This window comes from Nestor notabilis, unplaced genomic scaffold (genome assembly GCF_000696875.1).
Source record: "Nestor notabilis isolate BGI_N333 unplaced genomic scaffold, ASM69687v1 scaffold3196, whole genome shotgun sequence".
Lineage (NCBI taxonomy): Eukaryota > Metazoa > Chordata > Aves > Psittaciformes > Psittacidae > Nestor > Nestor notabilis.
In genome coordinates this window covers 58,299-76,248 of record NW_009933130.1, presented here as the reverse complement: position 1 = coordinate 76,248, position 17,950 = coordinate 58,299, and the positions used below count along the sequence as shown (strand labels likewise).

General features: G+C 46.7%; 1 protein-coding gene across 1 annotated transcript in view; it reads right to left on the bottom strand.

The window, feature by feature from the left end:
- Nucleotides 1–17,950, bottom strand: part of LOC104407420 (vascular endothelial growth factor receptor kdr-like) — a gene marked incomplete at its 5' end in the record, with an annotated part of 83,869 nt that overhangs the window by 39,493 nt on the left and 26,426 nt on the right. Inside the window, 2 exon segments of the mRNA XM_010016700.1 lie at nucleotides 6,165–6,270; nucleotides 9,343–9,493. Coding sequence (XP_010015002.1) covers nucleotides 6,165–6,270; nucleotides 9,343–9,493 — 257 coding nt within the window.

The window sequence follows — 17,950 nt, the reverse complement described above, 5'->3', positions numbered from 1 at the left end:
GACTTCTTTATGATGTGAAAATAGCTCTAACTTGGAGATAAAATCACCCAGAGAACCCATCTGCTCCTCCTCTTTCTATTCCTGTCCCAGTGGGCCTAATGCCACAGGTTATTACCAAGCACATGTTGAGAGCACTGCCCCTGCCTTTTGAATTACTGCTGCATCAGGACCAGCATCTTTCTTCTCATGATTACTGGTCTTGGAATTGTGTATTTGGGAGTAGAAAAAGCCAATATAAATGTACATGCTGAGGACAGAAGGGCATAAATTTGGACAGCTACTTAACGGCTATTAGTCTTGTGGAGAGACAGCTCTAGATGGGAAGTTGAGGGAAATAACTGTAGAGCCAGTTAAATTGTAAAGGGAATGTAATTATCCATGTTGGAATATGGCCAAAGTGTTGGGGTGACACTGTGACTCTCCTGAAACTGATGCAGTGCCTCAGGCTGCATTTGGTGGCTCAGACGTGACTGCACACGTACGCTCATGAACACACAGAGATGCCAGCTTCTCCATCTGCACAACCCAAGGAAAGTCTGACGTGGTAGTGGGGGAAAACCAGAGCAAATAGCTCTACAGAGATGTCATCGTAGCTGAGCTCATGGTGTCTGGCTGTGAAGGTGAAGGATGTTAAAGTGATGGTGGGAAACAATCTGGGGACAAACTCGTGGGAAAAAATGCCTGAGGAGAAGAGAGAAATTCTTGTCTGAATGCTCCAAATCCCTGTTGTGCACTTGGATACCACTTCATTACACACCTGAGCACAAAAGATAACACACTTTACTGCCTTGTCTTAGAACCAGCACCACCCTGAGTCCTCCAAAACGTGACTTTTAGACCAGCATCATCCAGCAGAGAAATAGGTGTGATTTCAGAGCTGGACATGAAGGTTTTCAAGTGATTTTCTTGTAATAAGATGAATCCCTTGAAATCATTATGCTTCAGCTTCTCACTCTCGCTGTGTAGTCCCGGGTAAATCCCTGAGGTGGGAATCCAGTTATCTTTTCAGCATCTTCCATAAAGTTCTCAGTTGCCAAACCAGCCTAATCCTGGTTTAGTCCTCAACAGCGTGATGCTTTGGAATATTAACATGCTATACCAAAGGGTATGTATTCCACTGGGAAGATTTGTGGAGCTGGAGCGGGATCCTGAGAGTTCACCAAACATCCTTTGGGCTGGTTCTCATTGCCTGGGTTGAATTTTGGAAGTAAAGGGCTCCATTTCCTATTGCTTAACCTAAAGGCCACCCAATACCGTGAGCCCAAAGAAGGGATTATTAGCTAATAAATAGTGACTATAAAAGAATACACTAAGTTTAACACTCAATAAGAAAAGCAGTAAAATGAGTGATCTCTGAAGAACAGCTATGACAAGTAACTAGACATTGCTGCTGGGAAAACTTGTAGCAGAATAGTTCAATACAGTCCGTGTGTCTTGCACTGTAATGTTTCTGAACTGATAAAAACAAGCCATTTTAGAAGCAGCCAAATAACATTCCACAGCCATGTACCATGAGTGTTTGAAGACATCTTGTAGTAAGGACAGAGCAAGCAGCAAGATGTTTTTTAAGCTGGAGCCAGCATGAATTAATTTATCTTGTTATTTCTTGCTTTCTCTTTGCTTTGCCTAATCCCCCTCTCCAACAGCTTCAGTTAACAGTTCTCTCTTACACTTCGTTAGCTCTCTGTGGGTGAGGATGAGGAGTAGAAGATGTGGGTGGGAAACTTCTCAGCTGTGTAACTCTGCCAGAGCTGGGGAGGAGGTTGCTACAGGGAGGTGGAATTACAGGAACTTCACCAGAGACCCCGCAAAGAGAATCCTCAGCCAGCTCCCAATCCATCTACTTGAATGGCACAGCATAACACTTATTTTTATAGCCTGACAATTCTGATCCATGAGCTTAGTTCATTCATTCAAAACATGCTAAAGGATGGACTGAGAACAAGTGATAAGGGAAGTCTGGGAGTTGAGTGGGAACTTGGAGGGTTCGCTCTCATCTCTGGCAGTGGGTGTTTCTCTGCCTCTAAAATGAGAACAGTCCTTGCTTTCCTCCTGGAGAGCAGCAGAGCGGATGGTAGCGCTGTGTGATCGGGAAAGGTGCTGTGTGGGGCAGGAAATGCAATGCTGCAGGAACTGGTACCCATGTCTAGCACGGATGGACCCATGGCTCTCTGGCCCCAGGGCAGGCGGGTAGGTGCTGGCTAGATACGAGCAACCCCCAAGCTGCTGCTTTGCACCCAGTGATTGCAGCTAATGAGTTTAGGAGGGCAGGGAAGACAGAGGGCCATTTGTATGTCCCTGCTGCCAGCCAGGCTCTCCCAAGAAGACCTTACAAGCTCCTGGGCTCAGGTAATGCCTCGAACTTCTGGGCTTGTGTCCCAGGAGTGGATGCTTTGTTCAGAAACCCAGGCACAGCACTGCTCCCCTTCCCCTGCCAGAGACTAATGTGACAGGGCCCATGGGAGCTCCTTGAAATGGGCTCCCAGCCAGGGGGGCACATTTAAACAGCCCTACTGAGATGCTCACACACATTTCACCAGGCACATCCCACTACGCCAGTCTCCTCTTTTTGCTCCTTCAGGAAGTTTAAACCTGGCATTGGGGGTCTAGTTTTCTTGAGTGGTTATGGATTTCTCTTCTCTGCTATGTCCTGTTCTCCCAAGCTCAGACCAGTATGTCCAGTTTACTAACAGGGAAGAGAATAAAAGAGCACCCTATTTCCTTGCCACTCGAAGAGGAAATTGAGGCAGTTCAGGCAATCAGGGGTGTTTCATCTGGTGTTAAAAAACAATCTTCAGAGGTAGCTACACAGGAGTTTAAATCACGAAGGGAAAAGTTCAATATTGACTCAAAACCACCAGGAAAATTAAAACTAGCACGATGCAATTGCCTCAACCACTATTTGACCAAAACCTCAGTAAAGTACATCATAATGTTAATGATAACCACATGCTTTTCCTTAGGAATGAGTCTCAGCCTTAAGAATACAGGAGGGAGCCAAATTCAATTCTCTATCTGTGGAAAAATAGTGTAATAATCATTATGGTGAAGGTGGGAAGAGACCTCTCGGTTTTACATGTCACTGTTGTCAAATGGATGTCTAAAGATCACATCAAGCATCAGTTGTCTGCTGGAAAGATCCATGCTCACTGCCCTGCAGGCTGGCTTTGGAGCAGGGTTCTGGATCTGCTGGATTGTTCCCATATTCTCAGCAGCTCTATAAAGCTGATGCATTTTCAGTGGACCAGCATCTATTGCTGCAGTTCTCCAAGGGTGATCTCTAGATATGCTGAGAAATCTTTGAGACAAGGTAAATTCCACCTTCTGCTCTGAGGCTTCAGCCTCACTGGGCAGGCTCAACCCACACAGGGAAAATAACCCATCTCAGCTAATCCCAGCTTCATTCCACAGCCAATAAAAGCCACACTCAGACTCCAACATCTTTATTATTTCATCTGGCTGGTCAATGCAGATGAATTACTTGCTAGGACATGGTGGGAACGGATTGGGCTGTTTCCTGTCTATTCCATTTGTGGTGGGAATAACGACTGATAAAACACAAGGAGAAGGCTGAAGACTGAGCTTTCAGCAGAGTCTCTTTTTGAATTATATTCTATTATCTGAAGACTAAAGACTTAACCCAGATAGCCTTGGACTTCAGCAAGGGGGAAGGAGAGGAATTGTCTGCTAATGTAAGCAGGGAGACAGAGTGCTGAAACCTGAGATGCATGAAGTCTAGTTTTATTAATTTGGATAAATCTTAATCAGGACATAAAAGTTATTAGGAAACACCTCAGAAGGTTTTTTTCAACCAGTGGATCAGCAGGAGATGAAAATAATGAATATACCATAAATTGTACAATGATGTAGCTTGTAAAGCAGTACTTTTATGAAACTTTAGTAATGAAATATGTGAAAGCTTAAGGTAAAGGGTTGTAGGCTGAGCTTTGAACGTGTCTGACACTGCAGGATGCTTGGAGCCCACAGAGAGCAGAGACGGCTGAGCAGGGCAGGGCAAGGAGCAGCTCGGCCTCCCTGTGGTACCCAAGGTGTGAGCAGCAGCAAAGCTTTGAGGGAACAAGAGGAGCCCTTCTAGGAACAGTGTGGGGTCTTAGTGCTGAGGTTCCCCCACAGTCCTCATTCCCACCAGAGTTCTGCCTCCCTTCTCCAGGCGCTCCAGTGTCCACAGGCAGGACATGGGGGTGTCAGGCCTGAGCTGTGGGGGGGTGCTGAGGTCTCCTCTGTGGGAGTGAAGCTCTCTGTCCCCTCTGGTTGGTGGACCTGGAGGTTGCTGCACCTTTTCTTTCTAGGGAAAATAGGCGATGGAGAAAGCTGGGAAGTACTTATTGATGCACCAGCATAGACTAAGGATGTGTTTGGAATGGCCTACTGGATCCATGAGCTCCGTGTCACTCCTAAAACACCTCATTCAGAGACTGCAGCCAAATCTCATCCTAAGTCCCCTAACCAGAACTAAACTTTCACCCAGTTGCATCCTCAGCAAAATTGATAAAGGAAGAAGTGTGAGTGCTGCACATATGCATAAACCAAAGGTTCTAATTTTAGGTGGTGGAGGTGTCTCACTGTCCCAAGAGACACAGCAATTGTGAAACCCTTCACTTTCATATGGGGACTAACATAACTTTAAGACTGATCATCAGATATAGACTAAGCTCCTGGACACCACCAGATCGTGTATTTAGACAGAGACAAAGAGTAGTCCTGAGAGCCACAAAACTCTTGCCAGCCCATGCAGCAACCAGAAGGTCTTAGCAAAGGAAGAAACTCTGCAGGTACATGTCACCAACCCCTATTTTTACAAGTAATTAGCACTTTGTAGGGACGTGCTTCTAATACTCTTAGAGAATACACTAAAACCAGGGCTAAGGGGTGCTGTGCCATATAAATCAATCCAATTTATAAATATCTTGCGGCGAGGGGAAAGCTCAGCAGTGAAATGTGAGCAGTGATTTTCTCCTTCCCAGCCCAACCTCCATGTTTTCCAAGCTCTGGTTTAGATTATGTTCAGAGCTGGAAAGCTCCCTGAGAAAGAGCAGATGGTTAAGGCACTGATCCTGCCAGATGCTGATTTAGGCTGGACCCAATCCAGAAGAGCACTTTAGCTTTGTGCTTAACTTTAAGCATGAGAGTAGCCCAGGAATTATCATATACTTAAAGGTACACCAGGATACAGGCTGCAGCATTCAGCACCTTGCAGGAATAGGCACTAAACTATCTGGAGCATCTACGTCAAAACCACTCCTAAAGCCACAAACCTCTGTAAGACCAACAGGGATAAAACAACTGTCTGAGCCAGACCACAGCATCTTCTCCAGGGCATGGCAAAAGTCTGTGACTGTACCAGAACAGATGCAGCCATTTCTCAAGGATTATCACAGAATCATAGAACCACAGGATGGTTTGTGTTGGAAGGGAGCTCCTCCAGTTCCAACCCCTGCCACGGGCAGGGACACCTTCCACTAGAGCAGGTTCCTCCAAGCCCCTGTGTCCAACCTGGCCTTTCACCACATCAAAGACCACATCACCAAAGGTACCCAGGAGGCATTTAACAGGTAATTGGTCGCTGGGATCATTGCAGTTCATGCAGTAAGTGTGCTCCCAGTGCTGGTTGGAAGAGGAAGCGGGCAGAGAAGTGTAGAAGAAAGGAGATCTTCCCACCTTCATTGTCTTGGTGACTTGGTTGGCAGCCCGAATGGGTAAAGAAACACTGACAATTCCAGGCTGCGAATGAGACTGTCGTAGGCCTCTTAAATCCCATAGCTGTTGAACTCCTGCTACTGGGAGAGAGGCAAGGCCGGGCAGCAGCAAGTGCTCTCTAATGCTAAGCATTGAAATGAACTCTTGGTCCTTATCAGTTGCATACACTTCACAGGACCCCCCCTGCCCTGCACCACCATTACACTTCCTCAAGACTGAGGGAGACAGAGAGGAGGTTGACCCAAAAGTCTTTGGAGACTTTTAACCAGGGCATGTGACATCATTGCCAGAATGCCAGCACTGTAAACAGCAGGGATCTGAGAGTGATCACAGGGCTGTGGAATGTGAAGCACGCAACAGCCCTCGGCAGCTTGGGAAGCGCGGGGCAGCTCCGGCCCCTCTGCTATTCCATGACATCACTGCCCAGGCTCCCACCAGGCACATACCTTTCGTTTGTCCCCGTGCTTCAGGGTGATGTTCTCAATGCTTCTGATCTTGTTGCCTACGACCGTGTTCTCCTGAACCACCAGTTTTTGCCCTTCGGGGATGCATCTGGGGGTGGAAAAGCAAAGGTAGAATTCAAGAACCCAACTCACAGAAGGTAACCCAGGGAGGCACCATTAAAGACAGAGGATGTCACTCTTAGACAAGAGTCTTGGCTCTTAAAAGCTCTTGCTGCTGGAGATTGAACCCTGTTTGTGAAACTGCTGCATTCCTTCATCACATTTCAAATCTACTTATGAAGCACCTTGACAGAGGTGGACAAGGATCAATATGTGACCAACAAGGAAACCCCCAAACCTCCCGGAGACTGAAAACGGAAACCAGGGAATAACGAAATCCTGTGGGTTGAATGTGGCTGGTGGGAGTTTCACTCCAGCTCAGCGCAGCTGTGGCTTTGGAAGTGCTCTCCTAGCACTTGCAGTGCATTTCAGGATTCAAAATGCCAGTCAGTCGGAAGTGTGGGGAGGTGAATGTCACCGAGTGTGTCTGTGTCTGCTCAGCTTTCCCATGTGAGGTGAGGGAGGAGAATGGATAAACACTGGGATAACGATAGCTCCTTTGATATTGCATATTCCCAGCAGACAGCCATCTGTCAGGCAGTGATCAATCTTCATTTCTAATTGTGGGCAAAGAGCAGTGTATGTAGCATGTCTGCAGAAAGGTTTCTGCATCATCCAAGGCAAAAGGCTTTTCCTTCTTCTGTAACTACAACCCTTGGAATAACTGGCAGAGGCACAGGCCACCTTATGCTTGAGAGCACCAAGGCTTCAGCAGTGCTCCTGGCTGAGGGTGCTGCAGCTCAAGGAGGGCTCTCATTTTAAAGTTGACAGTTCATAGAATCATAGAATAGTTCAGTTGGAAAAGACCTTTAAGATCATTGAGTCCAACTGTTACCCCAGCACTAAACCATGTCCCTCAGTGCCACATCCACACATCTTCTAAACACCCCCAGGGATTGGTGGCTCCACCACTGCCCTGCACAGCCTGTTCCAGCACTTGACAACCCTTTTGATGAAGAAATGTTTCCTAATATCTCATTAAACCTCCTCTGGGACAACTTGAGACTGTTTCCTCTCAGTTCCAGGCCATCAGGGCTAGAGGTTACAAACTGTGACTCTGGGATGGCAAGTTAGTGAAGTCAAGGTGAGTTCAGTTCCACAACCAGCTGCAAATGCACCTTGCACAAGTCATGGTGGTGCACAACAGGAAGGTGTCCTTATGGTTTCCTCTGCCTTAGCAGGGGCCCTGCACTTCCCATGGCTGGTCCCAGCAGCTTCTGAGCCCCCCACAGCAGATTGGGATTATAGGAGTTAATATGAGCAGGGATTTTTATATGTGATGACCAAGGGCTGATGCTGCAGAAAACTGCTCCATAAATCAGCCATGCCTTTGCCAAGTCCACACAAGACACATGGGCAACACCCTGGGTCAAGGGAGGGTTTGTAGGTCTCCAAAGAGCCTAATTAAAAGATGTCTTGAGTGACTTCCTGCAAGGCACAATTCTGCCTTGAGGATGAAGGAGAAAAAATCAGAGGAAGCAAATCACATCACAGCTCTAAGGAACAATGATAGTGTTCTGGGATTCAAAGTGTGCTGTGAGGAGGGGGAGAGAAAGAGAGAGAGAGAGGAAGTGAGACAACAGAAGGAAATGGGGTCTGTGTCATTTCCCACAGGAATCCTCCTACAGCTTCTGCTGGAAAAAGATAAGGCTGCCCCGGAGGCCAGGAGAGGTGGACACCACTTTGCAATTGTGTTTAACTTGATAAGATCAGAGAGCTGGAACAAGGGTTATATGAGGTCTTTTGCCACCAGGTCACTTGTTCAAATCTGCCTTAATTCAGCACTCATGACCAATTCCCTCTCCCTAGACAGAAAGGTCTGGAAAAGATTTCAGGTCATCCCTGTGGCTTTCCTGCAGAATGCATAACCTGGTTCCTTCTGGTGTTTCCATTCTGCTCTTACTGAACTCTGGAGCAGCAGCTTGTGCCTTCTGCTGAGCTGCGATGCCAACAGCCCATCCTAAGCCTACAGCTCTCTGCTGCTGGGTTACTGCAGGAGCTGTGTAACTACCCACCAGGTACTTCCCTTGGGGAAGGACACAAGGTCACGTTTTAGACCCACCCTGAGACTGGGTCACCCAACATCACTGCAACTGCTGCTACAGAGCACGTGGGAAGGGAACTTCTTGTGATTTTTGCCATTGACAGCATTGAGAAAATAAAGAACCATCCAGGAATTTTCTCTCTTGCTTCCTAGACCTGCCTTCATTGTTTTATGGATGGAAAACCTGACTTCAGCCCCCTCATTGCAGGGAAGTGTTGAAGTGCAATCAGAATTGTTATACATGCCTCCTTCGTGTCTCTTGGGGGTACCAGGGGAAGCATTCAGACCTCACCCAAAACCTCACTCTGCTCATATAGGCAGAGAAGTCGTCTACTTGTATATGGCAAATCTCAAAAGGCATTGTGTGTTTTATCTTGCTTCACTCCTCTCTGTGACAGTTTTGACCCAGTGACTTGCTTCTGTGTCTCCACACCTCAGGCTGCCTCCAGACTTGAGCCAGGAAGGGCCCTCAGTGAGGTGTTAAGGCCTTGTTACTGCTTCCAGCTTCTGAACACAGATGCTGCTGGAGGAGCCCCTGCTCAGTGTGCACTAGTGAAGACAGCCCTTAGGAAGTGGCATAAATTCCATATGGCACCTAACTGAAGCCAAGCCTTCAGCAGGTTTGTCTGACTGTAGCTCTTGCAGGGGAAATAAGAGTGTTACCTCTATGCAGAAAGCACCTATCTGGTTTTTTCCTTGTCAGCCGTATAGGCTGCATCAAGGAGGTGTGAGAAGAGATCATGGTAAGTCAGAGGGACATTGCTGGTCAAGTTGAAGAAAATTCAAGCCTGATCTTTAGTCACTTTAAACTTACTTGACACAATTCTGATAATACCAAAGGTGCTTGTAACTCCAAGAAGATGATACACAACTCGATGTCTGCTGGGTTCATAACCCCTGACGTCTTTAGGTGGGGATTCACTGCTTGTGATTTTGAACTAAGATAAGTAAGACAAAACTGACGTGAAACTACCAAACTGTTCTGCACCATGTTCACCCATAGGAATGTCCACTTACAGCGTGTCTGTGAGGCTGCAGGGCTGCCACTTCCACTCGATCTTCGGGTCAGGATTCCCACTTACAGTGCACTGGATTTTGTGTTTGCTTCTTAGCTCCACCCGCTCAATCTTATCAAAGTCAGTTTCCTTTTCATAGATTTTGGGCCTCTCTAAAGAAAGAAAGAAAGAAAAAAGGCAAAACAATAAATGCAAATGAGCAAATTTACATCATGGTCATGGTCCTGTTTCTGTTAAAGGTTTCAACACTTCCTGCTGTTGTCACTAAGCAGTGATTTAGTAAGGAGAAGTTGTAGGGGAATTACCAGCAGTGCTGAACGTGTACATTGGCAGAAACGTAGAATCCCAGCCTGGTTTGGGTGGAAGGGACCTTAAAGCTCCTCCAGTTCCAACCCCTTGCCCCAGGCAGGGACACCTTCCACTAGAGCAGGTTGCTCCAAGCCCCTGTGTCCAACCTGGCCTTGAACACTGCCAGGGATGGGGCAGCCACAACTTCTCTGGGCACCCTGTGCCAGCGCCTCAGCACCCTCACAGGGAAGAGCTTCTGCCTCAGAGCTCATCTCAATCTCCCCTCTGGCAGGTTAAAGCCATTCCCCTTGTCCGTGTCCCTACAGGCCCTTGTCCAAAGCCCCTCTCCAGGTTTCTTGTAGCCCCTTTAGACACTGGAAGGGGCCCTGCTCAAATGCATATTATGGTGTTTCAGAAAATACACTGGAATACTACCACATTCATCCTGATTGCTTTCCAGCAGTATCATGGACCTGCTATCCTTCTGGAAGATTGATGCCATGAACCACCAATTGGTCAGGGACTGCAGGATCAGGCTTTTAGTCTACAAACTGTGGGCAAAACAGCATTTGGCTTGTGATGTCAGCTCCTGAGAGGAACCTTATCACGCAGCTGTGGTTCTGCAGTGCTGTTACCATTGTGCAGGTTCTCCGCGGGGTGCTGGGAAAAAAGAGTCTCTTTTGATCTGAAAACTTTGCTTTCCTATTCTGTTCATGTGTACTGTGCTCTGGATGAAGGGGTGAAGAAAGCAAGGAAGAAGTGGTGGGGAGAAAACACTTGTAGAGTCATGCCAAGGAATTCTCACCATTAGAAATGTCACTGCATTATTCACATCTGGAGGGGTTGCAAGATCACACCCTTGGACTGGAAATCTCTGAAGAGCAAACTTGTGTGTGACACTTTGAGGGCTGCTTGTTGCCAGCAGGAAAGGAATGTTTTGTCCCATCTCCTTCCAGCTCCCACGGGAACACGCAAAGATGAGGAATAATGCTGAAAAATCCCCAAAGTGAACTGAACTTTTCCTAACCTCAGCAAGGGTGGGTTTGAGTTGGGGGTGAAAGCACAGGCTCTTCCCTTATGCAGACAGCTCTGCCCATCCCTGGCCATATCTCTTTGTCTGCTTCTCCTAACAGGAAATCAAACAGATTTATTGGTCGGGGTCCCTCTGTGGACACCTCTGTGCAGCCAAGTGGGACTGCTTTGCACTGAGGGCTTTTGACAAGTTGGGAAGTGAATGTAGATTAGATTTCTATTTTTTGGGTTCACTTATTTTTTCTGCTGTCAAGGAGGCCCCAGATCTGTAACCATGAGCCACTGCCCACCTCATCAATCTTCAGCCCTTCCCCACTTCTTTCCTAATAGCTTTTTTTCCCCTTCCAGCCCTCTGCTTCTGCAAGAGGACTGACCAGGCTGGTCCCATGTGTTGGTGGGATCCTCACTTGCCATTTCTCATGGCTGCCAGGTCAGACTCTGAAAGATCTTCTGACCTCATCTTTGCTTGAAGACACATCAGCATTTCCTTCTCCAGCACTCAGGGGGAGTACTGACTGCGGCTGGTTCAGCCATATCCAAACTCCCACAGTATCTTAGTAGTATACTTAGTATACTACTAAGTAAAACATCAGCTGCTTTGAAGAACCTTCATTAGGTCCTGACTAACATTTCACTTGAAAGCCCCAAATGTCAGGCCTGGCTTGGTTTTGCTCTTGTGTTCCTTTTTGATCTCCTTTGGTTGAGACTTGTTTCCATGTCTGCTTCCAGATGATGTTCTATCAGTCTCCAAAGATCACTCCTTATTCCCTTCACCCAGGGAGAGGGGTTGGCTTTTTGTGAAGGAGAAGATGAGGAAGGGAGCAGATAGGAGAGCACTTCAGGTCTCTCAAACTCATCCCCATGTGTAGGATGGACACAGGGTTTCCTGCACTGCATTGCTTGGGTTAAGCAATGTACTGCTGCTGACTGAGTGCTTGGAGATTTGAGAGCAATTCAGAGGACAAATTGCTGGGACTAATGTTGAATTTCCTCGTAACTGGCATCTCATTTCCCATCAGTAAATTATTTCTGATCATAAAAGTAATTCTGTAAAACTCCCTGGAGAGAGAAGCACATTTTTCATTATCTTGGACATTTTTCTTTCCAGGCTCAAATCCTGTGTTTGGCATGTCTGGGCTGACCTCAAAAGCGTGATTTTCACTTGGAGAACAAGACTCTAAGTTCAGTGTGAGAGGTTACTCAAGTGTTATGTGAAAGGTTACTCAAGTGTTGTGTTTTCTGGGCTGTAAGAACAAAGCTTTATGCACTTGGGGAGGGAGACAGTTACGTTTGGGGGGGGTTGTGTGTGTGAAGGGGGGGCAAGGTTTGGTTGCAGTCTTTTAGGATTAGGAGATTTTTCTATACTTGTGGTGAAGTGATGAACACATTGACTGTCATTTAAATTATCCTTCTAAAAAAGAAATCACAATTTTAACTTAATTCCAATAAGAACATACACGAGTGACGAATGAATTCTTAATTCCACAGTTACTTTACTGCACAGCATCATTAAATATTACTTGAGACCTAAAATGAGTCAAAATGATTCATCAATTGAAATAATTATTATGTATGAGGCTTAGGCAATTCTTTTCTAATACCTGAGGGGCTGGCTAAGCCTCCCCATCTTTTCCTTCACAGGCCGGGCTGGATGGGGCTTGGAGCAGCCTGGCCTAGTGGAAGCTGTCCCTACCTATGGCAGGAGGTTGGAACTGGATGAGCTTTAAAGTCCTTCCCAACCCAAACCATTCCATGAGTCTATGATTCTATCTCTGTGTGCTGTTATGGCCATTTTACCTCTTACCATGCCTCCAGAAGGCAACGGAAGGCTCTCTATTCACTTTGCCCGCCTCTGGGCCAAGTCCTCTTTACAGAAGTTGCCTCCATCAGTGATTGAAGCAAGTTCACTGATTTCTGTGATGGGTTCTGACCTTTTAGATCTGTTCAGCCTATAACTGTGTATGCAGCTCAGTGGGCTCTCATCTGCAGCAGTCCTACCAGCAAAAAAGCTCCAACTTAGTGTGATGAGGAGTTTTTAGCCTAAAGGCAGTGATTATCTAAGGTACCCTAGTAGTGTATTTCTCAGATAACACTCTCCCTCCTCCAAGCAGTGCTTTGCTTTCTCTTTCATGTTTGCTTACTAAGCAGCACAGGGGATTATGCACAAACTCTTTTATCTTTGCTCATGTTTAGGTGTGGGAAAGGCTTGGGGTATGAATACAAACACCTTGTGCCCAGCCACCAATCCTGCCTGCTACAGGAGAGGTCATCTTTAAATACCCCTCGTTCCTGACCTGAAGCACATCCCCCTGCCTGCAGACTTGCCTCAGTTCAGCCTCCACCTCCATCCCTCTGCCACCACCATCCCCAGGCTGAGTTTTCTCAAGCAGAAGCCAAACAAACCTTGAAAGCTTTCTCATCTCTGGCTGCATTTGGATCACACAATGTTCAGATGGCTTTAAATGTGTCGAAATAAATGGGTTTTTGTCCTCTCTGGCTTGAAGTGTGATTGTATCCCCAACTCACTTTGCAGAGGTGCAATTGCTGGTGTGAGAGCTGACCTGAATAACTAAAGACCTCACTGCTGCTGCACTGTGAAATGCAATCAAAAAGCAGTTCTGCTTACTGTACATTTCAAATTGATCAGCATTATGTAAATCTCACCTCACTTGCTAGTGTTATCTCTAGTTTGTGGCATTAGGAGCCAAGAATGTGCACAGGGATTGGGACATTTACCCTCTGGCATCACCTCTGCTGCAGGAGACTCTCCTATCTCTAAATTCATTGCAGATGTTATTCTGGGGTTGCAACTTGTCCCCTAAAGGGGTGTCCAAATATAGAGGACAGCCCATGGAAAGTTTCCTTGTCTTTCTTCGAGAACTTTGCTTTACTTTAGTGCCCTCTGACTGACCTGCTCTTTATGTACCTTCTCCTCTACCATTTCAACTGGGTTTCAAAAATCTTTTCACATTAAGCACATCATTAAAATAACAGAGTGGTCCAGTGGAGCATTTAGTCAACCCTATGTCCTTTGCTGGCTGTGAGGCTTCATTAAAACTATTGATAGAGTGGCAACTTGTTTTCTATTTATCCTTTTCTGTTTCCCCAAAGCAAAAAGGCTTTGCACTTTAGTGTCTTTCATCTCATGTTTGTACAGTACTTAATGGCAATATCAGCTCTGCAAGTTGGGCTGGGTGAGTATCTCTAAGGTGGATTAGAAACACAGGACCTAAGTTTGGACTGGGAAACAGTATGGGAAAAAGAGGATGAAATCTCCCCGAGTGTAATCTCCCCACTTTGTGTTCTTAGGAGTGATCTCAGTGGTTTGGGTATTTTGGTTGTTTTTCTTTCTTTTGTTAAAAGGAAAGAAAGAAAATAAAGGAGTTAACCTGAAACCAAAACTTTTGTTTCAGGCTGAACACAACATTGTGTTTGATCCCAGCTCCTTCTGGTCGGGGGGGTTTGTTCCATTCTGTTCTACTCTGTGCAGCACTGCTCACGAGGTGGCTGTGGAGTGGGGGCACAGCACTGTCCCCACGGGACCTCGGAGGAAGCAGATGCCAAGATGAAATGAGTGGCCAGAATCTCCCCAGGAGTCAATCCCACGGCCAGGAATAGAATCACAGGCACCGATTATCGGTCGCCTGCCTAATCTCTAGTGCACACACCCCGCTGCTCCATTGTCACCCACTGTTCCAGGCTGGGAATGCCAGCAGGGTGGAAGGGAATGGACGAGTAGCCATGCAGCTGGATGCTGTATGAGCAGATATTAAGAGAAATCATAGGGCACTCAACCTATCCTACAGGGAATGATGTTAAAATGGCAGTGCAGCTTGCTGCTGCTTCTCCTGACCTTGGCCACTTCTGGATGTGCCTATCTTCACCTTGTAGGACAAAGGCTCTTTTCCACTCCTGTACCACCTTTATAGAGCTGTCATTCAACCCCAATGCAGCCAAGCTTTGGGGGGAAAAAAGTGTTTCCTCTCATCTCTCTCCCCCCATCTGATACTTGTTAGTAAATAGAGTTCACAAGCAAACGCATCGTGATGAACTGGTTGGTTTTCAGCAGAGCAGGCTCTTCTCCAGGATGTCTGTCTCTGCCCCCTTTGCCTGCTTTTCAGAAGAGAAACCCAACAGCTCCTCTACCTGCAGCGTGGAAGCCACATGCTGCCCCTTTCTGCCTTCCCCCCAGGCCTCTGGTTTTAAGGGCTGTCAGAGGGAGGTTGCTGCTCCGCAGGGACGTGAGCTGAATGCTCCGGAGTTCTCGGGTACACTCCAGCAGGACCCCACCATCCTCTTCCAGAAATCACTTTGGCTACTTCCAACAGCATGAAAATAGCTCATCTGAGTTTGTCATCAGGGGCTCTCTTGGGAGCACACAGAGGCTGGACCGTGGAGCTGCAAGTGGCAGGGTTTGCATGATGTTGCTGGGAAAAGTCTTCCCTATTTGCTAATAACTGTGTGCTGGAAAGGCCCATTGCAGTCTGTTCGTGCTGCTATATCTTTTCTTTCTTACATCCCCCAGGAGGAGCCAGGCATTTCTTTCCTACCCGTGTCTGGTAAATAAGACCTGAAGGATAGACTGGGGGCTGTATCTCTTTGCCCTTCTCAGCCGTGTGTCCTGCCCACCCCAAGCACTGGCCACAGCCCTTGAGGAAAGCAAAGCAAGGAGGAACCCACTGGACCAGCGGTTGGATGGAGACAGGCTGTGCTTTATTTTGACCTTTCTAGTTTGCTTGGCTGGCCCAGGAGGTGGAAAGTTAGATTTTCTATTTTGACTTTTCCTGACTGGCTCATCCCCCAAGGAGCTGTGCAGGAGATGGATGTGATACACAAAGTAAACCAGTCCTGGCAGGATACAGAAGTGTGCAGGCAAGGTGAAGGTAGATCATTTTATAGAGCCCTGCTTCTCATATCTGGCTCAGTCCTTTACCCCAAGCATCAGTTGTGTTGCACTAATAATCCAATGGCATTTATGTTTCTTACAGTGCAACAGTGTCCACCTTAGAGGTTTTAGTGGCCCTTCCATGCCCAAAAGGCTGTGGGAGTCTGGCTTTAACTGGCTGTAGTTGAGATCCAAGAGCTCTTTTTTTCTCTGAAGTGGCATAGCCCAAATGTATTAACCTCATCCCAAAGGCTCATTTCCCTCTCCAGACTATTTCTGGGTCTGGTTGAGGGTTAGGGTTATTGTTCACATGGATCACTGCATATTTATCAACTTTTATAGAGATCACTGGGGACTCCTTTGATATCAACTCATCTCTTGCAAGCCAAAGAAGGTCAGGCACAGAACTCCTTTTGCCTTTGATTTTAACCCAAATATGAAGAGCTGGCCTGACTGCAGAGTAGGGCAACATGTGTATCATGAAGTGCTCTGGAGCTAATTCTCCTCAGCAACAAAGTGAGCTGTAACTGGTCACCTCACCGACCTAACAAGGAGCACATGGCAACACATGTGAATTCTCCGTGCACCCCTTTTTATTCCAGTCCTTGCCCTGGAGAGAGGGAATTCATAAGGAGCCTGTGAATTACTGCTGCTTATGGTACAGGCTGTTTCTAGCACTTAATCCTGCATTTCTCATATATACGCAACACAAGAGCTTTGGGATCAAGGACTCCACGAGGGAAGGTAATTTCAATTGACTAGAGCAGCTGGAACCCAAAGCAATATTTGCTGGAAGAGCTGTAAGGGAGTATAGGAGAGAAACTTTGGGACAAAGGAGAAAGGCAAAGTGCTGCAGGAGGTTTTATTCCCCCCATTTTTGAATTAACTTTTGCTTCAGCACAATCTCCACTCACAACGTGGTGGTCAGAGCCTGCTGAGCGCTCCAGAAGGGCTCAGCAGGAGCCCTGATCCATGCAGATGACTTGTACAAGGGTGAGAATGAAACGCAGCCTGCTTGCCCAGAAATAGATTTGAGGGAGTTTTGTTTGTGTTTTGTTCTGGAACTGCTTTGCACTCCAGCCTGGAATAACTCTTTTCTCCCACATTTCTCCTCCTTGGCTGGCTCAGATGTGCAGCCACCAGCTGTTTGCTGCGATTGTTCCTTGCTCCTTCCCCTCCAAATTCTTGGGGACATTATTTTCTTGAAGCTTTTCTCAATAAGAATCTAATCAAACCAAACAAGCCCACAGCAACCCTCCGCTTCTTGGACACTGTTTGATGTGTAAATATGTAAAGGAGGAGTGGCTGGAAAATGCAATCAGCTGCCTCCTGCGGACTCGAGTCCTACCATGAGCCAAGGTGACTCCGCAAGGGAGGTGTGTGCTCCTGCAGGATTAAATTCCAGCTGCAGCAGGAGCACTGGTGACCAGAGGCACAGCAAACCACTTCTTAAAGAGACATTTTGAGTAGCCACATGGTTCTGCCCCAGGCCAAGCATCCAGGAGCCGGGTCCTCCCCTCAGGATGGCATTTCTATCATTCCCATACTGCTGTTACATGCCCATCTTGCTCCTTGCCTCTGTGGAGTTGAGATGATGGATCCCTCTGGACTCCAGATACTCATCGATTTTATGGCTTTATCAAACTTGGGTGGGAAATAGCTCCTAACGTTTGACTCATTGCCATGGAGTGAAATACCTGCACAGCCTGTGTATGCTTTATGTCAGAACTACTGTGATTGCTGCCAATGAAGTATAGAGAAGGTGACGCCAAGGAAAACCTGCAGCTTTCCTTATGCTGGTCCTCTTGCAGGTCAGGAGATACACTACATACAGCTCCTGTCCTGCAGGGCTCAAGCAGATGGCTTCTGCTCTTGTTCTCATCCTGCTTAAGGGGTTTTCTTCTGCTGCCATTATTATGGAATAAAACACACTGCAAAAATTAATACATTGCAATTTGTCAAATGAGCCCTGCTGCTATTTAAATGTGTTTGTGAACAACAATTCACAACACTATTAACTTCAAAACCTCCTCTAGACCGAGTTCACATTCACAGTTGATGGGTTTGTCACAGCATGCTCACTGCCAGTTGCACTCTGTGATGCTCAGGAACATCAGCAATGTGTGATTTTGTAGAGACTCACAGGAGAGGGGGCTGTATCCTCACTTATCGTTCCTTCAGTGCAGTGTGCCCTTGCAGCAAAAGGAGAACATATTCAAATGACATTTATCTTCTCATTTAAAAGTCTATTTAAATAACTTTGTATCTTCTCTTTAATAGCATAGATCAGAACTCACTCACTTGCACAGATGCAGCTCTGATATTTAGAAGACTGGCTTTGTCTTTTGGGGAGCAATGCTGTTACTGAAGGAGAAGTGTTACTCCTCAGTACTAGGGAGCTGGT